The sequence below is a fragment of the Macaca nemestrina genome, chromosome X, assembly GCF_043159975.1.
Source record: "Macaca nemestrina isolate mMacNem1 chromosome X, mMacNem.hap1, whole genome shotgun sequence".
Lineage (NCBI taxonomy): Eukaryota > Metazoa > Chordata > Mammalia > Primates > Cercopithecidae > Macaca > Macaca nemestrina.
The window spans coordinates 144,620,680-144,645,878 of record NC_092145.1 but is presented as its reverse complement, the minus strand read 5'-3'; the positions used below and the strand labels follow the sequence as shown (position 1 = coordinate 144,645,878).

Sequence of the window (25,199 nt, the reverse complement as noted above, 5' to 3'; positions counted from 1 at the left end):
CCTCACCACTGATAAATCATATGGATAATCATGTACCCTGTAGTAGGCTAAATAATGGCTCCCAAATATATCCACCCCCTAATCCCCAGAACCTGTGAATATGTTCCCTTATATGGCCAAAGGGACTTTGCAGACACAATTAAATTAAGGATCTGCAGATGGGAAGATTGTCCTGATTATCCAGGTGGGCCCGTTATACCACAAGGGCTCTTATAAGTGTGAGGCAGTGGGAGATTTGACTGCAGAAGAAGAGAAGGCAATTTGGCAACAGAAGAAGAGATTGGAGTGATGTGGCTGCAAGCCAAAGAATGCTGGGAACCACCAGCAGCTGGAAGAAGCAAGGAACAATTCCCCATAGGGCCTCCAGAAGGAGCCTGCCCTGCCAACACTCTGAATTTAGCCCTGTAAGGCTCATTTCTGACTTCTGGTCTCCAGAGTTGTAAAAGAATACATTTTTCTTGTTTTAAGACACTAAGTTTGGGGTATAATTTGTTACAGTAGCAACTAATACATACTCCCTGATAGGAAGTGATTAGAAGGGTGCCTTACCTCTTATGGTTTTTCTCCCCCAAATTTATATCCCTAGTCAAATCATGGAAATATACCAGGCAAACCCCAATGAAGGGACATTCTACAAAATACCTGACCAATATTCTTCAAAAATATCAAGGTCAGGAAAAACAGGAAAGTCTGAGAAACTGTCACAGCTAGGAGGAGCTAAGGAATCATGTTGATTACATGCAATATAGTATCTTGGATTGGACTGTGGAACAGAAAATGACAGTAATGGAAAGACTGGTAAAGTTTGAATAAAATCTGTAGTTTAGATAATAGTGTTATATCAATGCTAATTTCTTTATTTTGTAACATTTTAATAATAGAGGAAGTTACATCAGGGGTATACGGGAACTCTTTGTACTGTCTTTGTGACTTTTCCATAAACTGAAAGACATTTCAAAATCTAACATTTAAAAAGGAATCCATGCCAGCAACATGTTTTCTTGTCAGACATCTGTTATTGGAGGTGGAAATAACACAGGAATGTATTTCAGGGAGTCTAGGACTGTGCTGATCAAACACTCTCAGGGGAGAGGAAGAAAAAGCTAGAAATAGATGGCTGAGGGTAGAGAAACAGTACCACTCTCATTTGCCTTCCATGCTCCTGGTGGTGCTAATGCATCAAGTTGTCCTGGGGCATAGGCAAGGGGAAAATGTTCCTGTACTTTATGAATGGAGAATCCATAGCACAGAACAGCTCAGTGACAAATCATGTTCATTGAATTTATTTTACTTGTCCAAGTTCACTGAGCAGATGCAGAAATGAAATATAAACGGTCTAATTTCCAGGTACATGGTGGCTGAGCAAGAAAGTTCAGCTCATTTACAATATTTTAAAAATACATATTTCGATCCAGATAAGAAACTTTGGTGTTGCAGAATGACAAATGAATTTCAGTGTGCACGACCTTTCTAGATTTGACTATACTTTCCTTCCCTTACACCCTGTATAACCACTCCAGGTTTAAAGCACTTGCCTTTTCTGGTCTTCCTTTTCTGTTTTCTTTTGTCTTTGGGGTGATTTTCTTTTCTTCCTCTTCTCCATCCATTCTACTTACCAGGTGTTACCTGTGGGTGCATAACAAATTACCATAAAACAGTGGGTTAAAACAACAAACATTTATTAACTCATGGTCTCTGTGGATCAGGAATTTAAGAGTGACTTGGCTGGGTGATTCTGGCTCAGGGTCTCTCACGAAGCGCAGTCAGAGTCAGCTGGGGCTGCAGTTATGTGAAGGCTGGACTGGGAATGGATGATCCATTTCCAAAATGACTGACTCACACAGCTATGGACAGGAGGTTTCAGTTCCTCACCATGTGGATCTGTCCGTAGGGTCACTTGAGTATCCTCATGACATGGCTGCTGATTTCCTTCAGAGCAAGTGATCCAAGGAGAGAGGGCAAAGAGGAAGCTGCAATGCCCCTTATCATCTAGTCTTGAAAGTTATACACTCTTTCTGCTGTGTCATTCTATTTGTTAGAAGCAAGTCACTAAGTAAAGCTCACACTTAAGGGGTGGAGGTGGGGGTTAAATTAATCTACATCTCTTGAAGCAAAGAGTGCTGAGAACTGGCGAATATATTTTAACCACCACACCAGGTGTTCTCCTAGCCTCACATGTATCTGAGAATTTCGTCTTCCTCTTTAGGCTTTCTTTTGGCATCTACATTTACTTCTGCAGTTTCATGTGACTCAAAACGAAACCCGATTCTTTTTTTCCTTCCAGAAGACTCCCTTCATCTTTCTTCTAAGTTTTTAAGCCCCATAAAAAGTCACAGAATGTTGAGAAAAGAAAAGGGAACTTGAAATGATCCCAGCATTACAGGATCTGGATAGAGTCATCTGCCTCTTTTTTTGTTGCTGCTGCAGTACTAAAATTTGACATCTCTGATTCTTCTCAAGCAATAGTTGCTGCAATCTTTTGAGCAACTTCTCCATGGTGCTGTCACAAATCTAATATTGAAATCACCCTTAGTCTTCACTGACTTTTACCACATAATCTTCCTCTCAAAGCCTAACTTCACTTGATTCTCTGTGATTCTTTTACTGTACATTTAAACTATTTGGCGTTCAGGGTTCTAGTCCTGAGTCAGTCCTCTTCACTATTTACTTCTATGCTTTCAGACTTCACCTCTCATTTTCCATTGGCTTTCTTACATTCCCTTGTTCATCTAGCAAACTCAATATGCCTGAAGCCAAATTCAGCCTTTCCCTCCAGAGTGGCTTCCCTTTTGACCTTGCTCATAGCCAGTGGGAAGAGGCTTTGTCTCCACACTCCGTGGTCCCATTGAATCTACCTGTTCTCCTAAATTCTATCAAGTCACTGTTGCCCACCTCATATTAAAGCCCCACAGAAAATCCAGTCTTTTGGAAGGATGAAAAAGGTGACTATTGACTGAAATAGAAACAGAAGTGACACGCCTGGCCCAACACATAAGAAAAGATGCTGAGTCATACTCCAATTCTATTCAGAAATTGGACTCCCTGAGGACAGAGATTTTATATTACATTTGTTCCATGTCATGTTCACATGTCAGAGTGACATCCCTGCCCCAACACACAAGAAAAGATGCTGAGTCATATTCCAATTCTATTCAGAAATTGGACTCCCTGGGGGCAGAGATTTTATATTACATTTGTTCCATGTCATGTTCACATGTCAAAGGCATGTCATGCTGACCAGTAAATAAAAAGCTAAGCAAATGTCTGAATATGTTTGGTGCTCTGCCAGAAGGTGACACATAATGGTAGGGATGGAAAGAGTCATTACAGTTAATTAGTTGAAATGACATAGAAAATATCGAGTTAGCTTTTTTTTTTTTTTTTTTTTTGAGACAGTGTCTCACTCTGTCGCCCAGGCTGGAGTGCAGTGGCATGATCTTGGCTCACTGCAAGCTCTGCCTCCCGGGTTCACGCCATTCTCCTGCCTCAGCCTCCCCAGTAGCTGGGACTACAAGTGCCCGCCACCATGCTTGGCTAATTTTTTGTATTTTTAGTAGAGACGGAGTTTCACCGTGTTAGCCAGGATGGTCTAGATCTCCTGACCTCGTGATCTGCCCGCCTCAGCCTCCCAAAGTGCTGGGATTACAGGCGTGAGCCACTGCACCCGGCCAGAATTAGCTTTTTAAAGCATCCTTGATTCCAGAAAATATTTGATGTCAAACCTCAACATACCTTTACTCCTAAAATATCATTAGAAGAATCCATAGTGCTGTGGAACACATAATGCTAACACCAGCTATGAGAAATCAATATCTATCAGCATCCCCTTCACTTACATTGGAAGAAACACTAACCACCCAATTAGATTTAAGTAGTGAGGCTGACTCAGGACACAGGGGTGTCTAAAGAAATAAAGGGAAATAACATCCAGAAGTTATCTTTGTGAACCAAAAATATGCCCTTTAGACCAAACTTCTTAGCAAGAATACAAGATCCATCACAATCTCACCCAAACCTGCTTCTAGCCGCATTTCACGCTGTTCTTTTTCCACCCCTGTCTTCCAATCTTCAACTACAACTTACTTCTTTTACCACCCCCTCAATTCCTCGGTATTGTATCTATCACTCTTTCATAGTTCTTTATTTTCCACACAGGGCTATAAAGAGGATATTTGCCATAAAACATGGAAACATTCAATTCAAAAATGCAAATAGCTGCATCAAAATGCCAATTCATAAAATTTTTAGATCTGATGAGAAAAGACCCATTTTTCTGCAAAAGACTATTGATCTTTGAGAGTTAAGAATACAGCTGGTTCCCAATGTAATTTCTCCCTGGTAAACAGAATAGGAATGGCTTGGCAAATCTACAGGAAAGAGCATGTGTGCATTGTGCTTCTGGCTTTTCTGGATGTCAGTTGCTGAAGGTTTAAGGTGTGAGTCTGTGCATGTGTTTCTGAGGAGCAGTCCCTGTTCAAAGAGGCAGTGGGAAGACTGAGTGGGATAAGTCACACACGGACACCCTGTGCATCAGTGTGCATTTAATTCAAAGACAGACCTCATTTGATAGCAATATTAACATGTCATTCTAATGAATTAGAGAAAATGAGATGTAAATTCCCATCTGGATTCATGGGGATGGTATCAGAAAGATTTCCAGTGCCTTTGCAGAATGCTAGCAACATTTATTAAATACCTACCCTGGGTGCTATGTGCTTACATGAGAAGCCAAAGGTATCTGTTAAGCTAGGTAGGAACTGCAGTCGGCTGGTTGCTTCTCATCTGGAGAAAGCAGGCAACTGGGCAGTGATTGAAGTGTCCAGCAGGGGGCTGGCATTCTCTGTCTATAAGTAACACTGGTTCCTCTTCAAAGCCTCGGCTCAGCGGAGCTGCCGTTTGCTGGTGAAGCCCGTGACGTGCAAAGCATCCTGCCTATAGGATTTGAGGATTTCTCAGTGCAGTTTTTTTCTACCCACTTTAAACCTCCAGATTCTAAATATCAGGAAAGACGCTGTGGGAAAATAGCAGGCCAAAAGTTCTTAGTAAACTGCAGCCAGGGAGACTCAGACTAGAATGGAGGTAGAAATAACTGACGCAGAGTGGGTTTAATTCTAAGCCTTTCTGTGGCTAAGTTTTTGTTGTTGTTAACTTATTGAATTTAGAGTTGTATTGCACCGGTCATGTGAAAGCCAGAGCAGCACCAGTGTCAAAATAGTGACAGAGAGTTTTGAATACCATAGTTAGTATATATGCACTCAGAGTATTTTTATTAAAGAAGACAAAGAGCCCAGCACAGATCTCATCTTCATCTTCACTCGGTTGCAAAATCAATAGTTAAGAAATAGCATCTAAGGGAACTTTCAGGTGGGAAAAAAATCTAGAGATGGCTCTAAATGACTGTTTCCTTCTGAACTTGGACGTGGACCATTTCGTGCACTGCAACATCTCCAATCACAGTGTGGAACTCCCCGTGAACGACGACTGGTCCCACCCGGGGATCCTCTATGTCATCCCTGCAGTTTATGGGGTTATCATTCTGATAGGCCTCATTGGCAACATCACTTTGATCAAGATCTTCTGTACAGTCAAGTCCATGCGAAACGTTCCAAACCTGTTCATTTCCAGTCTGGCTTTGGGAGACCTGCTCCTCCTAATAACGTGTGCTCCAGTGGATGCCAGCAGGTACCTGGCTGACAGATGGCTATTTGGCAGGATTGGCTGCAAACTGATCCCCTTTATACAGCTTACCTCTGTTGGGGTGTCTGTCTTCACACTCACGGCGCTCTCGGCAGACAGGTAAGTACCGGCTGAAAGTTACATGCTCTCCAAGGGAGGTAGACGCCTGGGTAAACGACCTACCATGTCGGGACAGGGAGCTGATTGCACAAGGGAAGTTTTACTCAAACACGGATTCCCTTCCAGGCAGGTTTTTGTTGTGGGGATGACTTCTGGAGTGTAACGTATTGGTTTAAGAAAGAAAAGTAAGTGAATGATGGCGACAGAAGGAGACAGATGAGAAAAATAAAATCTCTAAGCAGAAAACTGAGGTGTCTTTTTCTGGAGACATATCTATTTAGCATTGCCTTTACCTAACTTCTCCCTCCTTGCAAAATTAATTGACCAGTGAGAAAGACAATCACGCCCAACAGAGTTTACACCTCAGGCAAATGTTTTTTCGAAGCAATTCAAACCCCTCAGAGAACAGGAAAGTTCCACTGGATTTCTTCAAAACGTTCTTTCAGAAATAACCAAGAGGAGAAAATAAGCCTCATTTCTCTGAAATTCATTTTCCTCAGACAGTTTAACTTTCCTCACAGCTGGTTTTGTATTTGACTCTCTGTGATAGAACAATTGTGTGCCGTTTTTTCTAAGTCTCTCTTAAATGAAAGCAAGCATTATTTGAGTTCTTAAAATTTTCTGGAGAAAACTCTATTCAAGGTTGATTTCTAATTTTAATATCTTTATTGACAATACTTCCATATACCATGTTTTTGGGGCTTATTGTGGGGAGAAAGAGGGAGTTCACTACAGTTTTTTATTCTGGGAAATATACATATTTGCAAATTGCATTTCTTGTGTGAGCACATTGCATAAAAGTTTACATTTATTCAGTCTTAAAACTTTATGTTCATTCTTTGAACATTTATCAAGTGTCTAGCAGGTAAAAAAACACTTGCCTGAATTAACAAGTCAAGAAATAGCTGCAGATTGTTCACACAAATAACATACTTTGTGCGCTTCTGTGTTCTGGGAATTGGACATAGTAATGAAGAGACTTTCAGACACAGCATAGGCCGTATGGTCAAACCCAGAAAAACTGCTGCAATGAACCTGAGACTATAAATTTTTCACTGATAATCAACTGTATGTTATGTGTTAAAGATACAGAAGGATTTGAGAGTGTTCCAGAAAAGGCATAGACGCTGCTCTTGAAAGTTTATACTCTGAAGAAAATGTCCCACATGTTAATACATGTGGTGCTGGATTTTCATTTTGTAGAGGAACAAACAGTCCTCAGGTGATCTGGCTTTGTTGAGTAATGGACAAATAAAGATAGTGTTATCAGTATTTATGGACATGTGTTTATGCTTAGCTACCTGAAGCACACTGCCCAGCACACGACATTTTCAACGACTGAAAAGTAATAGCATAGATGTAAGGTTTTCACATTGTACCGACTCGACAGCGTTTCTCCATCCCCTCCATTCCCCTTTGGCTTGCTCCTACCCTGCACATCTGCCCACAGATACCAATGACCACAGACAGTTTCATGTACTGATTCATGGCTGGCAAACTCTGGAGGTGGCAGAAGGGCTGTGGCTTGTTACCAATGGCCGAGGGCTCTTCAGGATGAGGGTAATTTTCTTAATGGGAAGGAGAGATTTTGGTTTCCGGGTTGGGAAGTGCAGTGGTACAGATGGTGTTTACTCTCTTCTTGGAGAGAAAAACAGAAAGGAAAGTGAGGGCATGGAATGTAAAGATGCAGCTGCAGGGAACTCTGGAGTTTCAAAGCAGACCAAGTCCACCATCAACAGAAAGGGAAAGCTCTTTCAAAAGCCGGGTTGCACTCCTTCGCAGCTCCAGTGTGTTCCCAGTAAGTTTGTAGTTACTGCCTGTCTTTGCCAAGTTCAGAAATTACTAGAAGCTCCCATATAGCTAACTTTTGGTGTTTTGCTAAGTCTTTTAAAAGCTGATGGATTGCCTGAATCACAGGCAGTGCATCTAACCAATTCCAACAGAAAGAATAGGTATTGAGCTAAATGATTAAGACTGTACTTTTCTATTCATCTCATTTTTGAAAGCAATGGGATTCTTCTATCTTATATCTCATGAGGTTGGCAGGGTGAATATAAATTCTATATTTTTTCTTCTCAACAAGGTGTAATCTATATACACAGTAAACTGAACAAGTAACAGCTCAACACATTTTTGCATATGTCTATAGAACTGCATAACCAGATGGAGATATAGAACAGTTCCAGCATCCTCCAGAGTTTCTCTTATGCCCTTTCCTAGTTAATACCCCCATACAGAGGCAATCACTATTCTGATTTCAATCACCATAGGTTATTTTTGCCAGTTCTTTAATCTCATATAAATGGAATCATATAGCAAGTACTCCTTTGCATCTATCTTCTTATGCTTATCATTATCTCTGTGATAGTCACCCATATTGATACGTGTAACAGTGGTTTATTCTTTTTCATTGTGTGTGGTGTTCCATTGTATGAATATACTTTGGTTTATTTAGTTGTTCTAATACCGATGGACACTGGGTTGTTTTTTGTTTGGGGGATGGCGATAACCTGCTCTGGACATTCTTATTCTTGTCTTTGGGGGAACATAAGTGTTTATTTCTCTTGGGTATATGTCTGCGAGTGAAACTGCTGGGTTATAGGGGCCTATATTTACTAAATATTGCCAGTTTTCAAGGTGGTAGTCTGTATTAGGTAGATTGGTGAAAGAGTGAATGAACCAGAAGACCCTCCAAACCAGATGGTCACCAGAATCACAGGGGAGCTTTAAAAACATACAGATTCCTAGGCCCTGTCCTAAGTCTACTAAATTCAGGGTTCTGAGGCATGAGTGGAGCACATAGTGATAATCATCCATCCCTGCCCCCTATACGTTGCCCAGCATTGCCAGTCCTCATTCCAGCTTCCTTTCCCCCCATCGCTGGGTGAATTCGAGTCTGTCAATATGAAAAGAATATCAAGTTTCTAGAAAAGTTTGTACTGGCATCACCGGGTAAAAGGGAGACTTCAAGGCAGTCCCAGAAACCAGAATTCTGGGGATTTGCACAGCTGAGCAGTTGCAGGTTTGCATTCAAGCACGTTCAATATTGATCCCCATCCTCCCTCTCCTCCCATGCTTTCTGTCCTTACACACACACTGATATCCTCATACACAGTGGTTGCACTGATGTGTTCCTGGCTTTGTTTCTGGGCTTATGCTGTGTCCCACCCACTCTCCAGCATGCTTTCTCCTTTCCTAAATACAGACTGTATTCCTCATCCCATGTGGCGTATGGGCTAGGAATGGGTATCAACAAACCTGTATTTTAGACATTTTCCTGCCATTACTACCCATATGAGAAAGTGGGACTAAGTCACTTAACTCTCTGACCTTAGTTTAATCATCTATAAAATGATGGAGTTGAGCTAGGCAATTTCTATGGTCCCTTCAAGTTCTAAAATCTTGTGATTTTTTTTTTCTACCTTCTTCTCTATCATTCAGAATCTGATTCAAATCTCCTCCTTAAAACCCTAAGTTGAGCCATTCTAGCTCAAATTTCCTGACCCTCTTGAAATATCAGACTTATTATCTGAGACATGAATTATCTTGTGACACCTTTTATATTGCTGTTTTGAACTGTTTTGTTTGTCTGTTTATTTTAGCCTCTCACATATTCATTGCTTTACATTTTTAGGTAGATTATTAAGAATGTGAGAGGGCAGAGATTTTTAATATATTCTTAAATCTTCCATAGTGCCCCACAAGTTTTCTTGTACCCAATGGGTGATCAATAAATACCGACTAATTAAAATTATGTTTAGTTAATGCATACAATTTTCCTCATTCTTATTCTTCATTCTATTTTGAGGATTAATCTGAAAGCATACTCTTAAACATAATGTACTGGCCGGGTGCAGTGGCTCACGCCTGTAATCCCAGCACTTTGGGTGGCCGAGGTGGGTGGATCACTTGAGGTCAGGAGTTTGAGACCAGCCTGGACAACATGGTGAAACCCTGTCTCTACTAAAAATACAAAAATTAGCCGGGTGTGGTGGCAGGTGCCTATAATCTCATACTTGGGAGGCTGAGGCAGGAGAATTGCTTGAACCCAGGAGGCAGAAGTTGCAGTGAGCAACCTGGTTGCAGAGCAAGACTCCATCTCAAAACAATAATAATAATGTATCACATAGTCATCTGCTCATCTGTTCTCTATTAAGCTCTCATCTGGGTAGATGAGAGAAAAACTATTTTTTGTGAGTCAGTAAATAGATTCAGGGGATAAATAGATGGGTGGATGGATGGATAGACGGCTGGCTGGCTGGTTGGGTGGGTTACATGTATGAGTGGACAGATGGGTGGATAGATGGATGAATGGTTGGATAGATGGAGATATTTTTTACATATTGGTCCTTCCTATTAGATGTCCACCTTTGTGCTAGGTGCCTCATTATTATGTAAATGAAATTTGAGATCTGAATTGGACCCTCAACAGAAAAAGGGTGAGAGTGGTTTGTGTTTTCTTTTCCAATAAGGTTTAAAGCTGAATTTCATGTTGACAACATATACAATGCCCAACTTATATTAAGCCTGCTTCAGTGCTATTATTCGGTGTTATTTTTACTAGAATGCGGCTGGCAGAATGGATTCTAAGGACAGATGGATATGGCGGTTCCACTGTAACATGATTCTTGTTTGATTCTATGGAAAGACTGGTTATAAGTTTCTTTGTTACTTGGAATGTGGAAAGAAACAGGAAGGTGTGATATTTCTGCAAGCTTCTTGAAGTACAGATTCTTTGAATTTTCTGCAAGGAATGTATGTGATAACATGGTTTGTAGCTTTCCCAACATCTAGAGCTGTATGGTCTAACTTGGTAGCCACTAACCACATGTGGCTATTTCAATTTGCATTTAATTTAAATGAAATGGAAAATTTCATTTCCTCATCACACCAGCCACACATCAAGTGCTCAGTAGCCACATGTGGCTAGTGGCTACTCTGTTGGACAGTGGAGATACAGAACATTTCAGTCATTGCAGAGGGCGCTATTGGACAGTTTAGAAAACAGTTTGCTATATGCTTTGGGGTCCAATTTTCTTCCCCAGGATACACGTTTACTCCTCTCTCTCACAGAGGGTATCAGGAATTCCTCAGATAGGCAAATATCAAATGCCTCCCAGCTGCACAGGCTCTTTCTGGCTGGGAAATATCTTCTGTTGGAAGACACACACAAGTGAAGAGGGAAGAAATGAAGCAGCCCCATATCATCTGCAGTCACAGGGTTGGGGAATTTAGGCATCCCATTGATGAGGTTTTGAGACTTTCCAAAGACATGAGGGGTCAGCTTTCCAGGTCTCCACTGTGAACTTGTGTCTGATCTTTCCATTCTTTCTTGTAGGTCCTCTTCCAGCTGCCAGTCTCTCTTTTATATCCTCCTGTCCCAAGACTTGCCAGAACAAACACTGCTCTAGCCAAACTCTTCTCACTGCTTCCCACGTGTGCCGCCAGACTTCTCCCCTCTCTAACTTCATTTCCCCTTCTCTGATGGCTGGGCCCTGTGCTTTCCATCTACCCAAATCCTATCAGTCCTTCAAGGGATAGTTCAAGTCCTTTCTCTTCTATGAAGCATTCCCTGATCTTTTGCTTTCATTGATTTTTTTCCCTTCCCAAGATGTTTCTGCCTGTATTGTTCATTAAATGCCTAGTCTATCCTGTACTACTAGGTCTTTGTTAGAGATTTGTTTTATACTTCCTTAATCATATGGGGTAGTTCAGAGGGATCTGTGTCTTCTACAGTAGCCAGGCCCACTCTGCATTCAGTAAGAGTACAATAACGACACCTTGGTTGATGTTTGAGCAGTGACAAAAGGATAAAGTCCAGCGGCTAGAAGTAAAAGTCATCTTGAAGTTCACACCCTTGTTTGACACAGAGCCCAAAAGAGGTGATGGGATTTAACTTTGTCACAACAAATTCAGAATGGAGTCAGATTAGAAAGAACCCTTTCATCCTCATTCCAAGTCTTAATTCCTTCAGGGGAACTGGAAACTTTTCTTCAGAAACCATCAGACACAGAGTCTGATTCCATTTCCCTTTTCTGGACAGTGGGAACTACTGATGCCAAAACCTACCCTTCTGAAGGAAAATACCCTGAGTGACTCCAGGGTAATCCCCTTCTAATGGGGTCACCCCAGTAATTCTAAAGGCTCCTCTACCACTCTAGAGGCCCAGCTTCATTGATTTCAAGGAGATTGGCCCCTTTCTCACAAGCGAAGACTTACTTAATTTCATTTCTTGTAAAGCATCCTTCTAGAAATGCTTTACAAGAAAGTCCTTCTGTTGGAACCAGTTTACATGAGCTGCCAGTTCATAACTTCTGTATAGTTTGATTTTTCTGAAACACACGCTGCCCCTCTCTGGAAGGAAACTCAACTCATGTCTCTCCATGGCAATGGAACTACCACAGCTGCCAGCAGCCTCTGGGAGTGATGAGAGGGCAGGTGCTGTTGAAGTGAGGTTTCCCAGCAAGGCTCTTTCAAGTGGATCGGGAGAGAAGGGCAGCAAAGCACTTTGACCTTGTCTCTCACATGTTATCTTTTAAAGTGTTAGGCTTTTATGTGACTAATTAAGTATCATTTCTGGCAACTTAATATGCACAGAGGCAAAAAGGAAAGCACAAGCTTCATCATGAAACATAGAGTATAGCCGGAAAGGGCTCCCTGCTGAGGTTTTTTGAACTGTGCCTGTCAATAACATCCTTTGAAAACAGGCTAAATTTACATTTTTGAACTTGTAAGTCCTCCTATGGGTGGGGTTTGCATAAATTCTCTCTCACTTAAAACACATATTTTTCAGAATAAAAGAAAAAAAATTTCTCCATTTCTTCTTTATATTTCCTAGTAATAATAGAACAAGGGTTTTTGAACAAGTTCATTTCACGTATTACACATCATTTCCTATAGGAGGTCTTCCTTGACCACTCGATCTGAAGAAATCACCAGTACTATCCCATAATCCAATTTCTTTTTTTCAGGTCTACTGAGGTGTAGTTTATATACAATAAATTTTTTACACTCGTATGAATTTTGACAAACATACAGTCACATCACTACCACCACCAGCACAGTCAAGATAGAGGATATTTTCGTCACCCCCCAATTCTCTCATGCCCCTTTGTAATCTATCTCCTTCTTCCACCTACAGATCCTGGCAACCACTGATCTTTTCCAGAATGTCATGTGAATGATATCACATAGTATGTGGCTGTTTTAAGCCTGGCTTCTTTTAACTCACTTTTTTGCACGTATCAGTGATCCATTCCTTTTTATTGCTGAGAAGGATTCCATTGTGTAGATATTCCACATTTTGTTTATCCATTCTCCAGTTAATGAGCATTAGGGTTGTTTTTGGTTTGGGTGATTATGAATAAATCTACCATAAACATTCTTGTACAGTTTTTGTATGGATATATGTCTTCATTTCTCTTGGGCAAATATCATCCATTATTATTTTCTTGAGAATTATTTTGTTCATTTGTTTGTTTACTGTCTGTCTGCCACCACTGGAATGTAAGCTCCAAAAAAGTGGGAGGCCATCTCATTCTTTGGTGTATTCTCTGATACTAGAATAGTCCCTAACCTGTAGTAGGTGCTTGATAAACATTTGTTGAATTGATGAATGGATGGATGCATGAAGAGAGGAATAAAGGAATGAATGAATTCTAGTAGGTCCTACTGGGTAAACCCAGAATACTGGATTATGGTCTGTAAATCACATTGCTCCTTTCTTTTCATGATTAACAGAGTGATTGCAGGAGAACAATGGTTCCAACCCTAGATGACAAGAGTTTATCCAGATTTTATGGGGACTCTTGGGGTGGGGGCATTTTAAAAGAAAAAAACAAATAAAATTATGACTACAAAATTAGGAAGAAAAGTGGATATTTTTAAACCTTTAGAAATCACACATTAGATTTAGAAATCATAATAAATCACAAGTTTAAATAAGCTGGTAAATTTCACCATCATCATAAAATCCAGAAAAAGAACATAATATCTATTAAATAACTGCCTGACACACTTCTGTCATACTTGTTTTCTTAAATATTTTGGCTTCATCCTCATTTGTCTCCCTTTAAAATGACATTATTTGGTAAAATCCATTTCTATAGAGAAAATAGAAAGAGGAGGTCAGTCTTCTAGCATGGTTTATTAAAATTGGCTTTTTATTAACGAGAGATTAGAAAAACTTTCTTTCAGCTTCATATCTCATTATTGGTAGTGTCATATATATGTTTAGGATTAACATCCAACTTGGAAAAGCCATTATCAAGCTTTTTTCTCATCTGGACTGTAAAAACCCAAAGCATTTCAAGTTTTCTTGTGTTTTGAGTAATCTTAAATACTTATTCAACTGATGACTCCTAGTAACCTATTTATCATGGATGTCTTCACATTATGAGTTTTGTGCTATCTCCATCAATGTCAGTATTTTGTGAGTATGCACAACATCTGTGACTTTACACAAATATATTTGTTGTTTGTAATTTGGCTACATGTTTCTGCCCTATAAACACAGACACTCATAAATTCAATTGTACTCATATATTTGGATTTAAATCTGCCATCTAATTGTTTGGTTTCCATTGGTCTCACCTGTTTCATAATATTTTTTCCTTCCCTTCTTGCTTTCTTTTAAATTAGATATTTTAATTATTCTATTTCCCTTGTCTCTGAGTTTGTTAATTATACAAACTCTTCTTAATTTCTTTTAGGGGCTTCCCTAGAGTTTACAACAGCATGTATCCCTGACTTATTAGAATCTACTATAAATTGGAACTTTCCTACTTCCTGGAAGATGCAAAAATAATAGGACACTTTTAACTTCATTTAAAATTCCCTCTTGCCTTTTTGTTGGTTATTGTGATTCTCTAGTTTAATTCTCTCTAGATTTAAAAACCTACATTATTTTTATTGTTGGTACATACTTTACATATACTCACACGTTTACCTTTAGATTTAGATTTAGATTCCACTTATTTACCTTTCCTGTTGTTCTCCATTTTTTCTGGCATCTCTGTGGCTTCATCTGAGATCACTTTACTTCTCCCTGAAAATCTCCCTTCAGTATTTCATTTAGTGTACACATCTTCTCAGTCTTTGTCTGTCTGAAAGTGTCTTTGTTTCATGTACTTTTGGAGGATATTTTCAGTGGACGTAGAAATCTAGGTTGGCAGTTCTTATCTTTCAGCACATTGAAGTTGCCATTCATTGTCCTCTTACTGTATCTGACAGTCATATGTCAGTTTTATTGTTGCTCCTTTAACAGTATTGATTTTTTCTCTTGGACTAATTTTAAGATTTTTCTCTTTATTTCTGATTTTCAGCAGTATTACTATGATGCACTTAGGCATGGTTTCCTTTATTTCTGCTGCTTGGAGTTCATAGCATTTCTTAAATCTGTGGCCCGAACATTTTAGTTAGTTTTGGAAAATTCTCAACCATTACACTTCAAATATTGCTTCTATCTTATTATCTCTTTCTTCTTCTTCTTCGTCCTGGCTACACATAAGTAGAAACTACAGGTTAACTTTAAGCTTTTAAAGTGTTTTCCCCTTTGGTTATCTTTGCTTTTACTAAGGCAGGCAATTTCATACTAGAGTCAGACCTCTATTACTGAGAAGTGTTTTAAGCACAATTTCATTTCACTGTTTTGCCATGTCCCATAAATTTCCTACTCTCTTTCCTGTATTTGCCATCTTTTGTTTCTCACCGTACTTCAGTCTGGCCATTTTCAGTTCTCTAATCCTTTCTTCAGTTGTGTGTAGGCTGCTTCTGAAGCTTCCATTTAATTCTTCATTTCAGTTATTATATATTGCAATTCGAAAATTTTCATTTCGTTCCATCTTGTAGTCTCATTTCTTGAATTAGTCCGAATACATTTTAAAATACCTTTCTGGTAACTGTTAACATGTAGGACCTCTATACATTTATGTATAAAGAATGGTAGATCATTTGAAGCTCTAGATGGTGCTATCTTCCAGAAGAGATTAGCTCTTGCTTCTTGAAGGTAATTAGGAAGTGGCATTACCTCTGATGCAGTCAGGGATTGAACAGATTGGAGGGTGGACTTTGGTCTTTGTGAGAGTTGGTCTATTTCTAGTTTTCCCCTGTCACCGAGGCTTACCCTTTCGGGCATCTCAACTAAAAGCCTGAGGTGTTATCCTGGGCTTCTCTCCTCGGTGGGCCCTGGATTCTACTTATCGTCCCCCTTCATCCTAAAACTCCTGGAAGTTGGGCTCAGCTCTCACTTTCTCTGCTGCTGCTTGACATTTGGTTAATGCCTTAAGGGGGAAATGATGCTGAATAACAACTTCATGTTTTTGCACATCATTTCTCTCCAGGATTTTGGACTGTCAAATCCCTATGACCTCGGTATTTCTCTGATGTTTTCAAATAGATTTTTAAAACTTTTCCTTCCAGGAGAGTTGGTCAGCAACAAACCAGTTTGCCATTATCAAAAAGAGAACATCCCCTACTACTACCTCCCTTAAAGACCTGATCTGCTGCCCTCAAAACGACACACAACCCAGTTTCTTTAAAGAGGCATTCGTAGCTACCTATTCAGGCCTGTGGGATCAACATTCACAGCCTCAAATTATCTCAGCAATTCTGAGTGAGAGAAGTGAGTTCTGGCTAACCTCAAAGTGAGTAAGTCAGGAATCTCAACTGATGCCTGCAGCAGTGGGCACTGCCAACCATGTAGGTACATCAAAGCCTCTGGGATCTTTAAACTAAGCCAGGACTTTTAGCCCCAATAAGCAGGAGCTACAGATGACATTTCGCTATTCAGTGATTGATAACAGCTAAAATTTCATGGGAAGGAAAAAGCCAGAATGTTCCTAAGGTACATTTCTTTAAACTTCACATCTTTATTACTTTTTCTTTCTTTCTTTGTCTTCTTTCTTTTTTTTAATATTGTTTTTGTATTGTACTCAGGCCAGCTGGCCAGCGGTGATAGCTAAAGATTACATGGGAAAGAAGTAGGGGGAAAATGCAACATTTGTCACATAAAGAATTTATTTTCCAGTGTGAGGAGAATTTACTGTGACAATAATGTCACAGTATGTGACTCACTTCTTTCTTCATGCTGTCTACATATACATAGAATAACTACAGATCAACTTTAAGATTTTCAAGGTTTCTTTTTTCCCTTTGGTGGTGGTGATTTTTTAATTGAGTCAGGCTGTTTCATACTAGCCACAGGCCTCTGTTATGAGAAATACTTTAAATATGATCTTAAAACAATAGAAAATTATGTAAAAAACAAAATCACAGTAGTTACCCCATGAGTACATATGGGAAATGCTTATTTCTTTTTAAATAAATGGTGATCAGAACAGATTTCTAAGAATTTCATTATTATCTTTTCTTCTCCCTTTACACTTTAAATGATTGGGAACATCATAGAAAACCAGAAAAATCAGAATTTGGCATCGTTTCTTTCCTAGATGTGAACAGAAGTGAAATTGAAGTTTAAAATGATGATTTAAGGAATACATGTACTGTGGGATGAAGACAAGTACAGTCAATATCTAGTTTTAAGTATTCTTCACTTGTGCTTTAAAAAGACCTGCGCATCTAAAGTGCTATAGGTAAACATAAACATCTCTGCTGACCTGGGGATCAAGAAACCCAGGTCTAGTCTTGGTTCTCAGCTAACTGGCTGTGGGACCTCTCTGGGCCTCAGTCTCTGGTCTGTCTCCTCTTCTATGACCTCTAAGTTTTATATTCCATAGTTACATATAAAACAGATTCGTAATTAGACATAGACTCATTTGTCTGTACCAGGATAGCAGCACTTTATATGCTGAGCTAGCAGCATCTAGTCTAAGAGCTCTTCATAAAGGCGTATGTCAGTATTCTTATACGGTTCATTAAGGGCTTTTCCTAGATGTATCTTGCTTCCCCATTTAGATTTTAAACCCTCAATGGCCAGGAACTATTATATCCATGGTGCCAAGCAGAGCCTGAGATGCCAAATTAGTGCTTAACTGTGCTGTTAGACGAAGCATCCTGAGCGATGAGTGCTTAGTACTGGAAGACCAACGACAGGGGTCAGTGGCCTATTATCTTCATTATCACAAAATAGTAAGTCTAACAGACAGTGCTGTGTGAGATGGAAAATGAGCTTACCTCTGTTTAAAGAAGGAACCAACAGCTCTGGTGTGGACAGTCAGAGAATAACAGAAACAGTAAAACTTTTGGCAAACTTTTTCTGCAACATATTAGGCTTTGTGAACCATACGGTCTCCATTGTAACTGCTCAATTCTACCCTTGTAGGGTGGAATCTGCCACAATGTGTAAACAAATATACATGGTGATGCTACAATAAAGCATTATTTATGTACCTTGAAATTTGAATTTTATGAAATTTTTACATCTCAAAATGTTCCTCTTTTGATTTTTTTTCTCAACCATTTAAAATGTGAAAACCATTTTTAGCTCACGGGCCATATAAAAACAGGCAGTAGACCATACTTGGTCAGTGGGTCTTAGTTAACTGTCCCTGATGTAGAGTGTGCATGCTTTCTGGGGTGGTTATTTAGCAGTGAGAATTTCCTATATGAATGGAGTAGGACCTCGGGGAATCCACGACCCCTTTCCAGTTAGCCAGGACAGACTTCCTAAGGAATACTGTGAAGAGGAGGCATACAGCTGTGTGATGCTTCAGGGTTTTGAGGCACCGTGATATCATGAACATTAACTTTTTAGATCATTTGGAATCCTTATCATTATCCCTGTTTTTAGATGGTGAAATGAGGGTTCTACATCACACGATTAGCAAACAGTGAAATTGAGAATCAAGCCGAAGTCTTTAAGCCAAGTGTTTTTTCCAGCGTGACCTGGGTCCTGTGTGATGCTAACAGTTGTTTAAATGAAACAAATAAGAGGGTTTTAAATGGAGGTTTAGCTGGATTCCAATTTCCATGGGTGGCGGACATGAGGGCAGGGCCTTGTAAATTGTTCACTGGGGAAGTAAAGGTGTAAACAGATGCTTCTCACCACCTCCTTTTAATGTTTCTCCATCATGCAAAGTGCTGCTTTCTCTAAGGTCTTTTCATTATAGGCTCATGTGAGCAAGTTGCCTTAAAATTGTCAAAAAGAGAAATTGAGTTTGGGAGAATCACTTCTTTGTTTACCCCCAGTGATTTTTCTAGTCTTGAAATGATGAGAGAAATATCAAGTGTTTTGGCTCTAGAGATCTCTTAGGAAAAGGCTAATAAGTTGGTATTCACAGTGATTTTGGGTAAGAGGGCGTGAGAGGAGTGTGTGTGACTAGGAGCATGCCAGGGAAGGAATGGATTATCTTGAGCATCTTGAACCCATTTCCTTATCTGAAAGGAAGACATTATAGGCCAGACAAATTGGATGAATAGTTCTAGATTTTTAGTTTTAGTCATTTATTTAATTCATAAATAAAGTAGGCAGAAAATGAACAAGACCTAGACCCTACTCTTCAGAAACTGATACTCCTGTTACTCAGGGTACAACAACCTTCTTAATTTCCAAAATGGAAAGAGCAAAAGTGTCACTGAGTGTCCAGGGCTTATGCTTTGTTTGAACTCTTGTGTACCTAGTACAGGACCATGCAAAAGTAGCTGCTTAAGATATGCTTTGTATTTGGATTTGTATATACTAGAGGTATTACTTTTTGGCAAGTAGGGGGTGCTTTGTGTCATTTTAGCATGATGTGTTGCACTGAAGCTAATTGTAGGAACAACCTGTGAAAGCAGGGACGTTGCCCTCTAGCGAGCACCAGGGTTCTTTGAAAAGTCATGGTGCCCAGAAGCAAGGGCAGGGCACTGCCTGTTGGCTAGCAGGGTCTTGGGCATCTGTGTGAAACTGGGAGATGTTTATGCTATAGATCATTAAGAAAAGATACAGAATTGTATACTCTCAATTCTGTACAAAAGACAAAAGGAAAAATTGGAAGGAAATATATCAAAACATGACATGCAAAACTTACAGATGATTTTTGTTTGTTTTTAGAATTCTCTACTAAGTTTTTACAATAAGCTCTTTGTAGTTTGATAATAACATTTTTTGAATGAAAAACGTCCTTCAAAATAGCTAAATGCCTCTTAACTGCCTTACTTGTTGATACTTTTGCTGACTCAAAGCAACTATTTCAGTTAGTTCTTAAGATACCCCTGAAGTTGCATGATAACAAGCTTAAAAACTATTTCATCTTTCTTCCCTTTCTTCTTTTCTTGCTGTTTCGTTTTTTTTTCTTTTAAAAATTGTATTGGGGTAAAATATACATAACAAAATTTGCCCCTTTAACCATTTTTTAGTGTACAGTTCAGTGGCAGTAAGGACATTCACAGTGCTGTGCAACTATCACCGTCATTCATCTCCAGAACTTTCTTCATCTTCCCAAACTGAAGCTCTATGCCCGTTAAGCAATAAGTCCCCTTATTTTTGTCATTTTCCTTTGTTTGCTTTCTTTTGTTTTATTTATTAATTTTGGGGGATCACATTTAGTACATCACTATTATTCATAGTGGAGATAAATTCAAAAGCATTAAATTTGAAGAAATGTCTGAGTTTGAGCCCTGGTTCTTCCAGTTGTCAGCTATGTATGTGACTTTGGGCAAATCACTTTAGAAGCTTCAGTTTCCTGATCTTTAAAATGGGGAGAGGATCATCTATGTTTAACATATCATAGGACTGTTGTAATTTTTGTAATGTTGTAATTAAATAATATATGTTGACTTCTTTATGACATGTTACAATTCCTAGTCAAAAGAGTGAGTGCACCATTAGCATGACTGCTATTTATGTTCATAAGGGAGCCAAGAGGTTGTCGTAGAAATCTTCACCAGTTGACATTCTAGTGGACTCTCTTTCCTTTTCAGGAAATACAATAATAACCTTTTATTAAATCAAACTTTTCCAACCCGCAGCCTGCGGACCACCTGCGGCCCAGGACGGCTTTGAATATGGCCCAACACAAATCTGTAAACTTTCTTAAAACATTATGAGATTTTTTTTTTTTAACTTATCAGCTATCATTAGTGTGTTTTATATGTAGCCCAAGACAATTCTTCTTTCAGTGTGGCTCAGGGAAGCTAAAAGATTGGGCACCCCTGATTTAAATAATGCTGTTTTTCAAAGTGCGTTTGAAAAATTTAGCTCATTTAACTCCTCATCATAGTAAGTAAGATCGGTATCTTTAGTTCTGTTTCACACATGAAGAAAATGGAGGCATCAAAATCTTGTGGTTTAAAGTATGGACTCAGAAGCTGGACGGTCTCTGTTTAAAGCCCAGCTCTTTCACTTACTAGCTGTGTGACCGTGGACAAGTTACTTAACCTCTCAGTGCCTTCGTTTCTTTATGTGTTTAAAAAAAAAAAAAAAAGGTGACAATAGTAATACATATCTTCTAGTATTATTATGTAGGAATAGAGGAAAAGCTTCCTCTAATTCTTTTTTTTTTTTTGGGATGGAGTCTGGCTCTGTCACCCAGGCTGGAGTGCAGTGGTGCGATCTCCACTCACTGTAAGCTCCGCCTCCTGGGTTCACGCCATTCTCCTGCCTCAGCCTCCCGTGTAGCTGGGACTACAGGCGTCCGCCACGCACCCTGCTAATTTTTGTATTTTTAGTAGAGACGGGGTTTCACTGTGTTAGCCAGGGTGGTCTCGATCTCCTGACCTCGTGATCTGCCCGTCTCGGCCTCCCAAAGTGCTGAGATTATAGGCGTGAGCCACCGCACCCGGCCAGCTTCCTCTAATTCTTGAAAAGTGTTGAGAACTTTGTGCTAGGCACACAGTGAGTACTACATAAGTTTTTGTTAAATAACAAAAAATAAAAAGAAACGGAGACAACATGTTGTCACAAAAATAGTTAAACATAGAAGTGGGACTAGAATGCAGGGTTCCCAGTCCCTCCAGTCCCTCTCTCCCCATCTTGGACTCCTGCACCATACGGAGATGCCTCCCCAACACTGCCAGGATCAACCTCCTGGGCCAGTGGTCCCAGTAAGCTACAAAGCTGGGCCACTATTTCACCATTTATAAAACCTTTCCCAAACATTTATTTAAATCTAGTGCTGTAAAATTTTTATAATTAGACACAGTGACTCATATGCCATGATGGTATTTTTGAGCTGTAATGATTCTTATTTTGGAAAAAAAATGATAGTGCATTTTATTATGATAATTTAGAAATTCTATTTTTATACTTAATGATTTGAAATATATTTAAAAACTGAAAACTATCTCTGATATTTCATTTTCTATATACGTGTTTGATAAATTGACTGGATCAGGAGAACAAATGTACAGAGCGGTGGTATCCATACCCCCTGGCACAACTCAGAAGTCACTTACAGGCCTAGGCTTCCTGTGTTTCTCTGACCAAGGGTGATCTCTGGCCAAGGAAAGGTTTGAGGTAGGCTGAAGTGCCCCATAATTACCACCAACAGACAATTCTCAACCAGAGAGGAGAGTTGGTGGGTAAACACCCCACCCACCTCATCCTTTGGTGGCACAGTGGTCTCTCGGGGGATTCCCAGCAAGAATGTGCCCCAGTTGCCCATTGTGGTACCCTTTACTGTTTTTTTCTACCTCCCCGTGCTTCCTGGCATCTTCTTCCAAATAATTACTTGCACCTAAATCCTTGCCTTGGGGTCTGTTTGGGGGTGAATGACAATTTACAAAGGCAATTTATGACCCTGAATCTATTATCCCTTCCACCTAGAGCACGGTTGATTTTTCTTTGTCTTTGTGATGTTTTTTCCCGTTCTCTGTGTAGCTTCTTTGCTACACAGTAGAGTAATTGCAGGCTCTGTCTAACTACAATTTGTAAATGGGATTTCGAAATGTTTTTCAAACATTTTGGCTCATAAAATTTTAACAAGTTATAAATGTATGTTCGTCCCTAACATTTTTGAGGAATGAACACTGTGTGCCAGGATGTTTGAACACCTACTGAAATTAAATGGATTACTACTTTCCTTTGTCATTTTAAACATATCCACTGGCAACTGTAGTATTTCATCCTTCATATACCCTTCTGATGGGCTCCCTTACAGGGTTAGCATTGAGCTCTGAAATTGGATCACTCTGCTGAAACTAATTTTTGGCCCAAGGGTCAATAGTTACCCAACTCCTTATGAGAAAGTGCCATAAGATGTCCAACAACTAATTGCATCTCTCTTTCCATTTTATCCCTAAGCTTCTACATCCCTCCTATCCCAGGATCAGTACCTTCCCACTGTCAGTAGCTCTTTCTCTAGCCTTGTTCCAGCCTCTGGTTTCTAGTCCTTCACTGGTGCCATTTTTCACCTTGGCTCTAAGATCAAGGTCTCACTCAGATGAACCCTGCTGGCCCTGAGGCCTCTGAATATTTTAAAGAGCCCAGACACTACTCTAGGCCTCAGGCCATAGGGAACTGCAAGGCGTGTATATGGGGGTGAAGAGAATCCTTGAGGCCTTAGCCAAATTTTCTGGAAAGTGTCTTCTGGGACAATGAACCCCAAAGTGAACTTCACATGCTCCGGGAAAGATGTGGCCTGATCTGACAGGTAAGGGAGGAAAGTACCAAAGCCTCTATTTATATTGATTTTTATTTTAATATAAGGATGAATTAAACATGAGTAATATGTAGTATCCAAATTGAGGCTCACCCACATCACAGGATTCCTTACCATGTGTGGCTCAGGCAGCAGGAGTGAGTGGCCCACTATCTAGAAGGCTCAGATAGGACACCATTACTCTTCTTTGCACTTTTAGCTTGAGAGAAGGCATTGCCGACTGATGTGTGTTGTGCATAATCTAGTTTTAATTAAACTAACCTCCTCAGATGGGCAAGTGGCTTAAAAATATTCCTGCTGAAACAAAATAGAACAAAACAAAACCCCACAGATTGTAGATGATATTAAAATTGCAAGCCTAAGAGAATAATATGAATATGACAGAGAAGACACTTGCCTCATTCCTGGTATAGGCTCTAATCAGATATGACACATTCAATCACATCATAGTTATAATAAGCTTTTCTGATGGCAAAAGGTTCACTGTCAATAAACTAGGATAAAATATTTAACAAAAAATATTTAAAGTAGTCTTTAAAATTTTATTTTACTGTTAGCTCATCTTTTAAAAATTCTACATTTTAGCATATGTTTTCTCCCTGACTTGTTTATGAACTCTTGTACAATACCCACCCACATTCAGCAATTACCATTTTCTAGATTTTTTTCTCTCTTTCTTTCTGTGTGGATGTTGTTGTGTTTTGTTTTGCTGAGCTTTGGAAAGTAGGGTGCACACATCCTCACCTTTCACCTCTAAGTATTTCAGTGTATATTTCCTGAGAACAAGGGTAGTCTTCTACACAACCCAATGCCACCATCACAACGAATGAAATTAACAATAATTCCTGGTAACGTAGAATGAAATTGTACCTAATATATTAGTACAGCAGTACATATATATAATTTATACATTAACATACATACAATGTAGTTGTATGTTCAATTTGTTATTACTTTCTTAAAGCTCTGTTCTTAAAGGATTTTTAAAGAATGGGAGTTGGTATACTTCCCTAAGTGCCCCCACTTCCCCTCCAACCTCCCACCACCCTTACTCCAGCTTCTTCTTGGGCATCAGAGTAGACTGACAAGGTCCAGATGAATGTTTTCTGCAGGGAACTGGCCCAACTTGTGTTGCTAGATGGAATATAACTTTTGTTCTTTTCTTCTCTTCTCCATCTCTTCTGTCTTCTCCCCTTTCCTCTCCTCTCCTCCTCTCCCTTGCCTCCTTCTCTCCTATCCTCCAATTTCCTTTCTTTTTCTCTTGTTCCTTTTTTTCTCTTCCCCTCCTTCCATCCCCTGACTTCCCCAGTGATTCTGCTCTTTTTCTTTTAGTCCCTCAGGCATTCCTGCCCATGTCTGACAGCAGAAAAGTTGAGGAATTATTTATTTAATTGCCCTTTTGCTGGAGCTCTTCACCCCTCCACGCCCTGTTAATCACACACTCAGTCCTGTGAGCTCCAAAGCGGAAAGCTTGTTCCCTCCACGCAGGGACAGAAGTTCTCTCCTGCCCCCTATTACTGCTCTTTTTTACCCATCCTGGTGGGACAAACTAGAGTTTCACCCCTCTCCAACACTTTACCTCTCCCTGTTGAGCCAAAAGCAAATCCCAAGACATTTCTTTTCCCCAGTTTAGCTTCTTCAGTCTCTCTGAATCATAGAGGTTTTCCAAGAAGTTGGTGCTCACACACAAATTAAAGCAATGAAGAAAAGGAGCCAAAAGATGGAGGAATGCCGGAGTAAACAATCAACATGAAGATCCCCAAACATTAATACTCCCCAAATGCAACAAGCCACCCAAAGTTCTAGAACCTCCCTGGTCTCCTTCCTTTGTTTGTTCCTATTGGAGGAATACCTTCTGACTCTTCC

At 39.7% G+C, this 25,199-nt stretch overlaps 1 protein-coding gene and 1 long non-coding RNA gene across 2 annotated transcripts in view; one reads left to right on the top strand and one right to left on the bottom strand.

Moving 5' to 3' along the window:
- Positions 1–1,995, bottom strand: part of LOC139360653 (uncharacterized) — a 39,340-nt gene extending 37,345 nt beyond the window's left edge. The window contains exons 1-2 of the long non-coding RNA XR_011618186.1: positions 1,873–1,995; positions 1,536–1,626 (exon numbers count right to left, since the gene is read on the bottom strand). This is a non-coding gene — a long non-coding RNA (uncharacterized lncRNA). The remainder of the gene's footprint in view (positions 1–1,535; positions 1,627–1,872) is intronic.
- A 2,998-nt stretch (positions 1,996–4,993) lies between these two features.
- The window catches only part of LOC105478162 (gastrin releasing peptide receptor), a 36,331-nt gene continuing 16,125 nt past the window's right edge, over positions 4,994–25,199 (top strand). The window contains exon 1 of the mRNA XM_011735212.2: positions 4,994–5,796. Within this exon, the coding sequence (XP_011733514.2) occupies positions 5,384–5,796 (413 nt within the window). The 5' untranslated portion in view covers positions 4,994–5,383. The remainder of the gene's footprint in view (positions 5,797–25,199) is intronic.